This window comes from Megalops cyprinoides, chromosome 9, assembly GCF_013368585.1.
Source record: "Megalops cyprinoides isolate fMegCyp1 chromosome 9, fMegCyp1.pri, whole genome shotgun sequence".
Taxonomy (NCBI): domain Eukaryota; kingdom Metazoa; phylum Chordata; class Actinopteri; order Elopiformes; family Megalopidae; genus Megalops; species Megalops cyprinoides.
The window spans coordinates 4987909-5002747 of record NC_050591.1 but is presented as its reverse complement, the minus strand read 5'-3'; the positions used below and the strand labels follow the sequence as shown (position 1 = coordinate 5002747).

General features: G+C 48.1%; 1 protein-coding gene across 6 annotated transcripts in view; it reads right to left on the bottom strand.

Annotated features, from left to right (window-relative positions):
- Positions 1 to 14839, bottom strand: part of msi2b (musashi RNA-binding protein 2b) — a 204444-nt gene that overhangs the window by 52230 nt on the left and 137375 nt on the right. For all 6 annotated transcript variants that reach the window (XM_036536439.1, XM_036536440.1, XM_036536442.1 and 3 more), the window contains exon 8: positions 4982 to 5064. In XM_036536439.1, coding sequence (XP_036392332.1) covers positions 4982 to 5064 — 83 coding nt within the window. The remainder of the gene's footprint in view (positions 1 to 4981; positions 5065 to 14839) is intronic.

Here is a 14839-nt window from a genome sequence, read left to right as displayed (position 1 = left end):
TCAGAGGGCTTGTCTTAGCAGCAGTAAGTAACTCACGGCAACTCCAATTAAGTCACCATACATCAGAGACATGGGCCCGCTCCATTATTGATACACTCACCACTATTTCGCCTGGCACATAAATCTATATTCACCCCCACAAAAAAGACAGGGAAAAACCTGTCAGCAGCTATTTATGCCTCCAATAGGCAACAACTATATTACAGCGTGGATGGAAAGTGCTGAAAAGCACAGAAAAAAGTGAAATATGAAGCATTTCACGGAGGCTCTGAGTTAGAGTGGTAGATCGCCCCTCCTGCCCCACATTAGACACTACCTCAGCTGCAGCCGGGACTCCATAAAGCCCAGATAGCTTTACAATGCCATTTACACACACACATATACTCACATACAAACATACAATACACACACACACACACACACACATGCGCACGCACACACAATATACACACATACACACACATAATACACACACATACACATACACACACACACACACACACACACACAGACATGCATACAAACAGAACCATTTTTCATGATGAGGAATCCAGTGAATTTTCTTCATTACTTTGACATTTGAGGGTTTCAGAACTCGCTTTGTAGATGCTGTGCTCTACTGCAACTGACAGAATTACTGTAATCTTTTCAAATATGGCAGTTCCCTTGCACTGGGTTAACTTAACGCTCTTAAAATACTGCACAGTGATGCAGGGGGAAGCCATCCTTGGCAGAAGGGCCTTCAGGTATGACTGCCATTAAGCCCACTGCAAAATAAATTCATTCTGTGACATAAAAACCAGGAAAGACTATTATAAACAGAAGTAATATATGAGACAATACATGAAACTACAAACAGGAAGGATGTGGCAGAAAGGGATGTATTTCACAGCTGTTTATACTAGGATAGGAGGGAACCTCACCTAAGCTCACCTGAGTGTAGAATAGAATAGAATAGAATAGAATAGAATGCTTTTGTGTGAGAGCGTGTGTTTGTGTGTATGTGTGTATGTGTATGTGTGAGAGTGTGTACGTGTATGTATGTGTAAATGTGTGAGTGTGTGTGAGTGTGTGTTTGTGTGAGAGTGTGCACATGTGTGTGTGTGTGAATGTGTGAGTGTATATGTGTGTTTGTGTGTGTGTGCATGTACTAAAGAGCTAGCTAGCATATAGGTGGTCGAGTGGGAGAGAGAGATCAGGAAGGGAGGGAGAGAAGAGGAAGTGCAGTCTCTGAGTGTGCACTGTCTGTAGAGAGCTCAAGCTCATGACCATCAGGGCAAAGGACAAACCCATGCTGTCAAAGATTAGCAAGTCACTTTCCTCCATCACCCCCCCCAACTCTCTGTCACCTTCCTTTCCACAATAGCTGACCGGGGATCAGCTCACTATAGCCTCATCTCAGGCATACCCATTGTGGGAAAAAGGCTCAGTCTGATCCAGGGTCAGTGCCAGTGTTTGGAGAGTCCATCTCTCCAAAGAGTCCATCTACAGCACAGCCTGCAGACTGATTTGACTGCCTGCCTTTGTGGAAACAACCAGTGTTTGAACACTGTCTCAGCCTTTGGGAGACACAATAGCTGCACTGGGATATAAACAGTACTTATTAATTGTAATCTTTGTTTAGTTTTGACCATGTACACAGGTAGGTCTGCCTAAGAGAAAAGGCACACAGCCGGAGAGATACTGCTCCATTTCAGTTACTACTTAAATATACAATTTAATATGTTGTTATACATTATGTATTAGTTATAATATACAGGTAACTTGTGTGTTTCATTGTGGATTCAAATAACGTACTCAAATGCATGTGTTCTCCTGTATGCACTCAGCAAGAGTTTATCTGGCATGCAAGAGGTGGAGGGGGAGAGAAATCAGGTAAAAGAGAGAAGGAGAGAGGGAGAGAAAGAGAGGGAAAAAGAGGGACAGAGGGAGAGGGAGAAGAGGAAGTCTGGTCATCGCTTTGTCATCCCACAGTCTTGGGACTCCGACAGGGGGCTTCCGGTCACCAGGCCAGGAGTCGTTGCCTTCTGCCATCGTGGCAGTACACGGGCCACCCATAAATAGCCTCTGAGCGACAGGCCGCAAGGCACTAAATTTAGCCAGCGTTCTCCGGGCAGGAGCTCATGACTGTGGGCGTGAGATTGAAGGCCACATAAAAAAGCTTCTCTGACCCACGGGAATTTCACTAAAGGCCTTCCCTCAGTCAGAGAGGGGAGGGGGCAGGAAGTTCTGGCACTGGGGGATCCAGTTTTTAGAAAACATAACACACTGTCCCACAAATCCCCTCTGGAGGGAGTGGGTGGTCAGATAACTGGAGTGAGTTGGTATCAGTGGGTATCACTCGGGCGGTGTAGTACAGGGCTGAAGAGGGAGAGGCAGGAGGTCCAGAAATGCCCGAAGAGAGTTCGGCCTGCAGGCAGAGAGCTCATCCAATCACAGGGGACGAGGGGAGCTCATCCAACCGCAGGGAACGAGGGGAGCTCATCCAATCACAGGGAACAAGAGGAGCTCATCCAATCACATGACAGTAGCAGTTAATTCAAGTCTTTTGAGTAGCAGAAGTGCAGACAGTAGCGGATAGATGGAACCCTCCCTGGTTAGCTGAAAGGATGGATGAGAAAAACAACTTTCCTATTGCCTTCCTCAGTCCTTTCTCCAATAATGAAACTCATAAAGTATCGACAGCGTGAGGCACTTTTAGGCATCTGCCGAGCAGCCTGGACGTGGCAACACCCTGGCTGATGTAACCCCACCCGACCCTTCAGGGCCAGAGTCAGCGATGTTCAGCTGGCCCTGAGCACAGACAGACGATGACACTGGCCAGACTCAGCCAGCCGAGACACCAGGGAGCCAAAAAGCTCTCATCCTCCACTCTTTCCGCCTCCATCCTACCCTCCTCCCCCCTCTCTCCCGCCCTGTCGCTCTCTTCTCTCTCTATGTCCCTCCCTGAATGTCAGCTCTCTGTCTGAGCACCATGAATGTTTTAACAGTCTTATGTGCTCCCCGAACGAGAATCAAAGCCAGCGATCTGCGGGGGTGAGGGGGTGTCATGCGGTCCAGACTGCCCAGACCTGGCTCTTTTCTGGGCGCTCTATTTCAGGCTCAAGCCGTGGCCCATTCCCTGCGGCACAGAGAGTGCGGGGGGGGGGGGGGGGGGGGGGGTCCCTGAAAAGTGAACAGAGCTTTTTTCAATTTTAAAAGGAAGGGGGCAAAGGTCACAGCTGGTGCTCAGAAAGATGGCGAGGCAACCTACAGCTGTCTGCAGGAACAGCGGATGACATTCGTATTGCATTCATTTAACAATAACCAAAATGATAATAACAGTGGGAACAATAAAAAAGTAGTGATAATAATAACAATAATTATATAATTAAAAATTAGCAAGTGAAATATCCAAACAGGCTGGTAGCAGATGTTCACGGGCCGCTTTGATGTCTCTGGCAGAAAGAACTGTCGCTGAATTTAAAATCAGGAGGGGAAAAAACAGCCACACACCAGGTTGTCCACTGCTGTCTGCTTCTACTCTCAAAAAAGATTAAAAATACCCAAAACCTCTCCGTTTCCATCCTCTCCTACCCTGGTCCTTGAACCTACTGCTTAGCGCGCAGGAAGAAACCCTTGGAAGAACAGAACGAGCATTTCAATGGTTCTTCATTTTTTTCCCCAGCCTCCCTGACTGACGCTAATGAATCACGCGATTCCCCCCAGCCCCACTGAATGCAGGGAACGGGCGCAAATCCTGCTCCCACAAAGCCTGACAAAACAAATGAAGTACATCCCACTTGCTCGATGCTCCCCGAACAAGGAGACTTTTTGATTCAAGCTGGTGTAAAAACCAAGAGCGCCATGGTCCACAGAGCTGCAGACTCTTCATCCCAAAGATCCACAGGCAGCTGAGTTCCACAGCTTACACTTAGACACAGACTAACCATTCAGCTGTGTGTCTTTCCTGCAGTGGCTTGGCCAGGATTCAAACTTGCAACCTTCCCCTCACCGGTCAAGCTCCTTAACATCCATAACAAACTTAAAGGACTTCCTCAGGTCACAGAGAACCTTCTTTGTTTGGAGGGGTAGGGAGATGGTCACCCCACACAAAGAGAGTGGGTTCTCTTTCCATAGCATTACGGTCATCATTCATGCTCCATTACCACACCCCACGGGCTGCCCCGCCCACTCCAGTCTGCCCAGGGCGCGAGACTCCCCCTCCAGTTCTCAACCGGGTCAGCGTGGGGCGAACCGGGCCAGACTGGGCCAGGCCTCTGTCCAGCACAGTGCTCTTATTTTATTCCCTGTGTGTCAGAGTGTGCGCTACCTGCACCGCCAGAGTCTGTGTGCTGGGGAGGGCAGGAAACCAATCAGAAACACAATATCTGCTGTGACAGAAATAAAGTGCAGAAACGCGCTCCATGGTCAGGGGCGACCCAGGGGACGGCTGGAGCAGGTGCCACATTACCAGCGCTTGGCAGCCGCGGGCTCTGGCTCGCCCTGCCTCTCCCACATGGACCTCCGGGAACCGCACCGAGCAGGAGAGGCAGGACGCTCCGGAGGGCGATGCTCACAGACACTATCCCATGGTCTGCAGCCTGTGCACACCGCTGGCCCTGTGCCCCTAAACCTGGGCAGAGGAATCCCCCACACCCCCATACCAAATACCTGTACCGTCAACCCACCGCTGTGTCTACCCCTTATCAAACTCAAATTCAAATTCAAACAAGCCTTAATACCATGATGACACAGATCCATGGTATTGCCAAAGCATTTTTAACATAAATTTCTGAACAAAACAATTATGAACCTCCTTAAAAAATACATACAGACACACACAACCAAAATACAAATACATATAAGATGCTTCCTGCCCTCTGTCCCTCGAGCTACAGCACTCGGATACATGCCATTGTGAGTGTGCTGCTACAGAGAAAATAAAACATTAATCCCCTCAGACTGAAATTTTCATGAGCTGAAAAAGACTTACACTCACCATTTTATTATTGATTTCATGGAAATGAATTTCACAAACTTTCTCCACAACGTCCTCGTTCTCGAAGGTTACAAAGCCGAACCCTGTCCATCCAGCGGGGGTTGGGGGGGGGGGGGGGGGGCAGAATTGGGGGAGAGAGAGAGAGAGAGAGGGAGAGAGAGAGAGAAACTGTGATTAACATTTCTGGTTCAAAGAAAAAAAAATCATTCAATGTAAATCGCCACACCATGATCGTTACTATCATATGCATCCCGTTTCCAGTCACTGAGTCGCAAAGCTGTGTTTTCGTTTAGCGTTTTCTGAGACAGCAGAAGTCGACTCTGTATCTGCTCCTAATGGAATGTTTTTATGCTCCCGGTACAGTAAACAGCATCTGTTAGCACCATGCTTATGAAATCGAAGGCATTATTAGAGGAACTGTGTCCCCACTCCACACAAAGAAAACTGCAGCAGCTCAAAGCCCCATTAATTAGATTTGTGGATCCAGCCTGGCCTCATTAAATACATGTTGTGTTCCTTTATTGATATCGTCATATTACAGGCCTTTAACCCTTGACTACAGACAACAACAGACTAAGTTATGCAACAGCATCATTCTCTGGATGCCTGGGGTCTGGAGGTTTAACTCCCACATCATTAATTTAGCGACTGTTTGGATAGGAAGTCAAATCACCCACAGTCTAAGGTATAAATTGGCCACTATTTGAAAGAAGAACTTGGCGTCCCCCTTTCAGAAGAATGGGCATTTCACACTGTTTTCTGTGGAGTTTTCTCTTGATCGAATACATTCTTATCTGTCCTGCTGTGAAAAACACTCTCAGCAAACGGTCCAGTAAGATAAAGCCCACTGTATCAGCATTCTGTGAGGCCTAATCAGAGCTGGCTTAGCACTAACACAAAAAGACCCAAAACCCCCCACCGGCCTGGGCCTCTAAGAAAGTGAAAAATAAGTGTGTTTAGAGTGGTAGGTTCGCCACTCGAGTTCCCAGCCCTATCTCAGTGGTCAGAGAGATGAGAGGAGATAAGGAGGCGGCGGTCCGGTTAGTGGGGCTGCCCTCCAGACCCTGGGAGAGATCTGGCTGTGGCTACCCCTGAACGGAGGAAAAACCAAACCCCAGCATGCTCCTCCCTGTGAGGAGAGCGGTGCTCAGTGCTTTCAGCTCGATATGGTTTATGATGTGTATCAAGCACACCGAACGCACGGTTCGATTTGGTTCTAAACACCAGGCACAGGACGCAGCCTTTCTCACTGGAGCCTGTTTGTATTGGAGAGAGTGGTGTAAATGATGTGGTTCCATTCCAAAGGTCCAACCACACTCTCACAGCCCAAAGCTGACCAGGGCAGAGATGACAGAGGCACACGCAGTACCCCCTGTATGGGCAGCTTGTCTCTATCTCTCTCTCTCTCTCTCTCTCTCCCTCCCTCTCCCTCTGTGCCCATGGCTGCCTATCTCGAGGTCATCAGCTTCTTTATCATCATGTGAGTAATTATACTCAATCGGGAGAGATCTGCAGTCAGTCACTCACTGACCTCCCTTCTTTCAGCGAGTCCCTGTGCGACTGTATAAGTACATCATGGAACGCCTCTCAGCTCCGCCCCCTTCACACTGTCACCACCCCCTCATGTCCCTCAGCCTCTTCCTCCTTCTCATGCTGCCCGCCCTTCCTGATCCCAGCCCCGCCTCCCCTACCGCCGCCCTGCTCGACGCCTGGCTGTGCGCCAGCCCAGGAGTGGTCTCATACCCGCCATCTCTCTGCCCCGACACGTCCACACATCCTCTGGATTCAGCTTGGTCCGGCCCGCCCAGGTTCCCTGGCAGAGTCTGCCTGCCAGCTCTGCTCATTTAAAGACACGTCCCTCCTTTCAGTTGGAGTCCTCTGCGTTCCTTATCCCCCCTCCCTTTGTTCTAAGCAGGACCTTATTAAGGCTAATCACAGACCACGCAAAGCTTTTGATTGCCGAGGTCCCTGTATAATTTATGGTGCAGCACTGTGAAAGAGCATTCTGTACGAAAAACGCAGCCATCCAGGAAAAAGGCTGGGATTTCAGCGCGTAAATTCCCCGGAGCGAGTCTGAAGAGAGATTTCAATAAAAGTAGCCCGCTGAAATGTGGATGAATTCATTGATGGCTTCCTTTTGAACTCCGATAACCTGTTCAAGAAAATCAGCAGATAGAATCCCAAAGCGCTCAAAGCCACCATGTGGCTGGCTACTCTGGGGGGACATGCATGCATGGATTCTGGTGCTGTCTCTGAACATGTGCGCAGGTGTGACAGTGAGCGTCCAGTGTATTTCTGTCCCCAGCATTTTACATCATCATCCAACACCCCAGCTGTACACCAGCTCCTCAGTTTATATCCCTCTGGATATGGTGACGCATAATGTTTCCAGTTCTGCTACTCTGAAAACCTCACTGACACCCATTCACACGCCTCTTCTGTCATTCCAACCAATGGGAGCCATCAAACGTGTCGCTGTGGGTGAGTGGGCAGGTTGAGAGGGCAGGTCACTGTGGGATGGCTCCGCCCCCTATGTCATAGTCCTCACTTCGCATCAGCAGGGCTCACAGCAACAGACACCAACACCCATGGCCAGATGTCCAGCACTGCAATACAGACCCTGACCTCCAGCTGGTGGTTTCACGACCCACATATTCCCTTGATGGTGGATGAGTCAACTAGAACTTTCTTGAGAGCTGCAGTACATATCGCTACCACTTACAAAGTCAGGCAGTGGATGCCATGGTCCAGTCTCCAGCATCCATGCTATGCACTCAATGGTTACAGGTGCAGTTTACAGTTGCTGGCCCTCTAAATTCTACTCATGGAGCAACGTAAGCGTCAGTGTGCTGAGCACGCTAGCTTTTGCACTCACATACAAGCCAATGGCTCAAGCCAGAAATCATCTCCATTGGACATTTTTGAGACTATGAAATTGTTCGCAGACTCACTTCATAACAGGGGCTGGTGGCAGTGTACAGTGGTGAGTAACAGGGCTTGTAACTCCGAGGTTGACAATTCAGTTTCCAGGTGGGACATTGCTGCTGGTACTTAATCCAAGCTGCCTCAGTAAAGACCCAGCTGCATAGATGGGTCTTTAAACTGTAAGTTAAACTGTAAGCTTTGTGAGCTACTCTGGATAAGACTGTACAGCTAAATAAATACAATGTAATGACTGTCATGTGTATCTTCCAGTTCCCAATACATTCCTGTCCCCCCCTACTAGAACCCACAGACTAAACAAGGCCAAGACAGGGAGGATCAGGTATCCAGTCAGCTCTCTGTCAGGGGTCAAGCTCCCACCGGACAGAACGATCTCGCATCTGGCGCTGACCAATCAGAACGGGCTGCAACAGACTAACAAAGGCATTAGCTCCTGGGGCAGTACAGTGAAGGAGGGAGGGAAGACGATCTTACGGCAGCACCTTCTGCACCGCCTTGCCCTCCGAAAACATTCCCCCGTTCATTACGACCCTAACGGCGTGGAACAGGACCCCTCCACACCCCACCCCCACCCCCCTGGGCCACGCTGCCGGCATCCACCCACTGAGCCGCGCCGTCCCGCAAACCCAAATGGAGGAGGACGTGGCCGGCACTGGGGTTTTTAGGGAGGGGGGTGTGAGAAAGCTCACCAGCGCAGACATCCACAGATGTGAGACAAACACGTCACCGCCTGTCCCCTTAAAAAAAAACAAAAACCCTTCTTTGAGCTTTTGAAATCACCTCAATAACAACAGACAGGTTTCCAATCTGCAGCGATGTAATAAGTGTGAGTGGCTATTACCGAGGCGTCGGCCGGCCCGCACCATACCTCACACTTATTAGCGCCGCGTCAGCCGGCCCCCAGTCTCCAGACGCCCTGCCGCTCCTGGGTGCGCAAAAACAAAGAGCGTCGACACGCTGAATGCCAGCCCCCCTCGGAACAGTGCACAAATAAAATTAAAATGCTAAATCGATAAGTCTCTGAGTGACCTTTGCTTAAAGAATCAGGTTCCTCTTTTAATGTATTTAAAGCAGACCAGTAAACATAAACACAGCTTTTATCCTTGAAAGAACAGAGAGGAAATGCACTGCATGTCCAATACGATCTATAAATACGTGCCTGCCGATACACACACAACACACACACACACACACACATATATATAACACACACATACACAAACACTTCTACAAATCAGCATGTCTACTAAGAATGCACGCTTTGCTCACTCATGTGATTTAAGCACAATTTACTTGTCCCTTTGTAGTGTACCTTTAAATACACATAATTTACTCAAACATTACTCAAAAAATTTATATAGTTACATAATAAAATAATAATAAAAAATAATAACAGATAAGTCAAGTCAAGGAAATACACAGGAATAATGGACCATATCAACCCTCTGAGTATGTGCACCTCAGCACACTGCCCCCTCTCTTCCAGCACTGGTATTACATGCAGCCCCTTGTGTGATGGGCTGCTCTGAATGTGACTTTTCAGGCAGACGCAACCTCGCGCTGGCAAAGCACTCATGCACCAGCCGCAAAATGAGGCTGATGGTAACACAAATGGGTTTCCATGTCATTCTTACTGGCCAGTAACAAGCTGTGTGTGTGTCTGTGAGTGAGTGTGTGTGTATGTATGTGTGTGAGAGTGCGTGTGTGTGCGCACCGGTGTCCATGTGTGCCTATGAGACATGGACGCTATGCAGCTCACAGCAGCTGGCTTTCCAATGACGTCAGGCTGTCCTGGATTCTGAGTGCAAGCAGACTTCATGTAAGCTCTAGAGGAGTAGTGGTACCTTTTGTGCGTTCTCTGTGACAAACCACTGATCCAGGATCAGCTTACTAAGCTCTGATCCTTGACCTAACCATTATGTGACAAAAGCTGAATAAACCAGGGTCAGTGCACAGAGGTTGAATTTGTCTTGAAGCAGAATGGCCTTAACAGGGGAGTATTCTGATTATCACACCAATGTACTGTATGGGTGTGTGTGTAGCTGTTTGTCCATGTGTATGCATGTGTGTGCATGTGTGTGTGTGTGTACATGGCTTTGTTTCCTCTGAAAACATCCTGTTTCAAACAGCGATATAACAAAAAGAAAAAAATACAGAAAAAAAAACTCAGGATGATGGTGGCAGACGACAGCCGACACAATAAAATCAAAGCTGGTGTCAATTAATGTCTCCTCTCCCTGATAAACAGGCCCACCTCGCCGGCCATTAATAACGAGAGGAAACTTGTCAGCGGGTGTCATTTTTCACCACGCCGCCAGCCTGCTGCTCAAGGCTGCCTTCCTGCTTGTCTGGGCCAAGCAGAAAAGCTCTTTTTTTAAAAAACCCTGGGAGAAGCCATGTGAGATGGATTCTTACGGATCGATAGATGGATCGGCCAGATCGATGGAACTTCTCACCCTGATTTACACGTCCTCTTAATCAAAATAAAAAGAACAAAAAAAGCCTCCTTGGAAAGCTCTTGGAACAGGGAGCCGTTGTAAAATAAATGAGATGGTACAGCGTAATCGATACTAGTACACCAGCCATCCCACAACATTATAATGACTTGGGTGAAATACGTTTCAGCAAAATAAAAAGAGAGGAGGGATAGCAGTGCTTATGTATGGAGCTGAACACAGCCCCTGACTGACGCTCGACAAAGCACATCTGACTACCACATACAGCGTGACCCAGTCACGTTGACCGCGTGTGTGCATGGCCTGCTGTCTGACAGGGAAGAGAACAGCCTCCACCTCATGTGCGTGTGTGTGTGTGCGTGTGTGTGTGTGTGTGTTAGTGGGTGGTGTGGCAGACACTCTTGGAGTGAGAGTGTGTGTTTATATGTATGTGTGTCTGTGTGTGTGTGTGAGAGGCAAACACATGAAACATTAAAGATCAAGTTCAGATAGATCATTATGAGGCTCTGTGTATGACAGTGTCATGCAAGTATGTTGATCTCAAGGGTAATCATCGGGGCCGCATTTGAACGTAACAACAGTTCACTTTTATTCCTCAGCCTTGATCAGTGGTTTGTTCACTCTCACTGGCTGGTCCTGTTCGGCTGACTTGTGACATCTGCACATTGCTGAATGGGTCTCTCCCTCATGGCCTTGTAATAAAGTCTGAATAAGAGCATCTGGCAAATAAATAATTCATTTAGTAACATGTAGTTTTTTTTCCCGTAAAATGCTGTCTGAAGTTCCCCATGGATGAAACATCAAGATTACCAGGTTCAAAGTTCAGCGCAGTTTGAACTGTTCCATGTGATCACCGTGTGGGCCTCAGCTCAGTCGAGTTAATGCCGCCCTGTCATCAATGGAATAACAATTAGCTCAAAGTGATACCCGCAGAATTTTGGTGGGCCTGGAGGGGACACTATTAAATGTTTGGCAAACCACTGGTGCCCTGCTGATTGCTACTGCTACAGCCATGCTCAGTCGCTGGGGGGCGTCCATGAATATACATCTAACTGAAATTAATGACAGAGTGTCTAATAAAGCTCCAATTCCCCACAAAACCACCAAAGCTCAGTGAAACCTTGTTACGCAGAGTCCATTAACATTACTGCGGGTCAGACAGGCAGACTCCCCTAAGCGCTAAAACAGCTGCTTCTTCCACCTCCTCTAAGCAATTAAAGACAAACTAAACCACAGTTAAGAAGACTTTTGTTCACAATTCCTCCGGATTATTCAGACAAATGGAACAGCTGTCATTTTGAAGAACTGAAAATCTTTCACTCTAACCAACAATGTGCTGAAGGAACGGAAAAGCTGTCTGGAATCTGCCACCTCTCTACTGCCTTTGGCTTTTAAAAACTCTTGATCAAGGTCTTCCTTTCATTCAGTGTTATTTTTAATTGCATAATGGACAGAAGATAAATGATGGCACTCAGAGCTTGTTTAGAGACCACTGTGGAGGAAACACTTAATTCTGTAAGTGAAGCACTACTAGTGGAGCCTACTGAGAACGTCAATCATCCAAAACTAACATTTGCTTTGGTTGTCTTGGCCTTTGTGCTCAAAGCAGTGATAAGAGACAGAGCTCACAGCAAACACATGTGTTTGCTAATGCAAACAAGCAGACTCACACGTGCACACACACACACACACACACACACACACACACACACATACACATTCTAAAGGACAGGAAAAATACAGGCTAGTACAATAAACATCCTTACATGACTAAAGCACGTAGACAGGGTGTCATAATGATCTATATGAGCAAGATTATTAATGTTTCCCCTGCCTTTGCCTCTCTCTCTCTCTCTCTCTCTCTCTCTCTCTCAGACACACACACAAACACACACACACACCAACACACATATACATACTGTACATGCAAGAACGCTTGTGAAATCACAGCTGTCCTCTGGCAAGCAGCAGAGTCACACCCACACAAGGTAGCATAATGTTTATCTCACTCTCCTCTTTAACCACTGATATCAGCATCTCATTACGAGCGTCATCCTTGCCATCTGAGGGCTGTATCGAGGAGGGCCGTATCGAGGAGGGCCGTAACGAGAAGGGCCATAACGAGGAGGGCCGTAACAAGGAGAGCCGTATCAAGGAGGGCTGTACATGAGGGCCGTATCGAGGAGGGCCATATCGAGGAGGCCTGTAATGAGGAGGGCCGTATCGAGGAGGGCTGTAATGAGGCTGTAATGAGCGCAATGCCTTATGATAATTCTCCATTCAGGACACACAGCTGCCAATGCCAGCCCGGCAGGACTAACAGGTCCAATTTTGCCCCTTCGTCCCAAAAACCTGATTATTGTGACAACACTCAGTTACACAAGGACAAGGAAGTGGATCTAGTGGATCTGAACATAAGTTACTCTGGAGACTGCTGTCAGCCATGCAGATTAATGATAACCATCATCATCATAATATCAATGCACCATATGTATACTGAACATCAATCCTCAATGTGAAAAGTCTCTCCTTGCACTTTGACTAAGGCTTCACAAGCTGCACAATGGGTGGAGCTCCAGCGCTCTGTCAATCCGTTAAGTATTATGGACCAATCGAAAGGCCTTCCACTATGATTGATTCAAAGCAGCCACCAACAGTGGCACTTCTTTTGGGGTTCATGAGCACCCACTCTCCCATCACTCATCCGTCCCATGACTGAGACACAAGTCATCGCCCTTGAGCTGAGTGTCAGAGTGACTCCAGCTCCGGTGAAAAACAGCTTGTCAGCGCGTTCGCAGAAGTGGACGTTCTGGACGCCAATGCTGGAGGCAGACGGAGGCGTTTGAGTGATGCATGCTGGGAGTTCTGGGGACAGACCCCAAAGATCCTCTCTATTGTGAGCTGATGTACTGCACTGCTTCAGCCCTCTGTGCTTCCTTATCTGTGAGCTTCAGGTGTGCGTGTGCATGTGTGTCTGTTTCTCTGTTTTTTCACCTGTGGGTGTGTGGAGGTGTGTCTGTGTGAGCTTCTGTGTGTACACATGTATAGGTGTCTGTGTGTGTGTATACACGTATAGGTGTTTGTGTCTCACTCTTTGTCTGTGTACATGTATAGGTGTGAGCGTGTGTTCTGTGGAGTCTTACTCCTATTCCCCCACTCCCGTGCTGAGGGATCGGCTCTGTCCAGGCTTGTGTATGTAGGTCAGCTAGCAGCAATGGGCCATCAATTTCACTGTCCTACTTACCAAGACAGACGGTGCAGTGCAGAAACTGCAGCCTTCTCCTGCTCTGCTCCTCGCAGTCAGAAGCAGCCGCACACAGAGCACAGCTCTGACTATCAGCTTGGCTTGCTCGCATGGGGGCTTGCTTGTTCTTGTTTAAATCAACTTGACTTTAAATGGATCAGCGGCACTCAAAGCTGCACATGCAAATGAGCATGCGTATGGCAGTGCTGATACAACCCCTGTTCTGAGAAACTCCACCATGAAGGAGAGAACTCCTTCACCGACCCATCAAAAGCCTCAATCACTGTCAACAAAAGCCGTTGTGGGCCTGGTGCGTCACAGCTCCAATGTCTTCCCCTTCGGGAAGCGCCACTCCACCAGATAAAAATAAAAAGGCCTATTTTTAAAAGTGTGAGTAATTTCCCTCTCCACAGGCTGATAGCTGATGTCCGTTTAAACTGAGGTCACACCCAAGGTCTTCCAGCCCGCTGTATGCAACTGCAGCCTGCCTCTCGGACCCTGAGCGTTAAACCAGAGGCAGAGACTCCTGACCCCTGAGGCTAGAAGGGCGCAGTCCCCTAATTTGCTATTGTCTTCCGAATCCTAGGAGTAACCAATAGGATTAAAGAATACTGTAAGCACTGAGATGAACCAATAGGATTACTGAATAGTGAATGTGTACTTCAAGTGAAATCCCAGTAAAATCTGACATTTTGCACTGATGCATTCTGGGAAAGTGAGTCACAGCAGAGGGCTGCACTCATGCACTCTGATGGCATAAGTATGGGGATACTGATCAACACAGAATCCCACTCTCCTCACGCTCCATTCGGCTTGGTGATGAACACGCTGGAGGTCAAACAATCACCATTGTGTCTTGCCCCAGACAAATAATCAGCTTTAATGAAATCTGCATGGCCAAGGTGGCCTGGGATGGAGTGGATTCAAACCACTGTCATTCAGCATGACTGGGGCTCAGACTGCTGCCAAAGGCCGAGCTGCTGCTGTTTCTAACAGCAGAGTGATAATCTGCGTATGTGTATGTGTATGTGTGTGTGTGTGTGTGTGTGTGTGTGTGTGTGTGTGTGTGTGTGTGTGTGTGTGCGTGCGTGTGAGTGTGTGTATAATAGCCCAAAATCTGTACACAATAACTCGCTGGCAGCACTTCCTGTTTACACCACTTCCTGTCTGCAGGACTGTTCACACACACACACACGCTCACACAAACACACACAC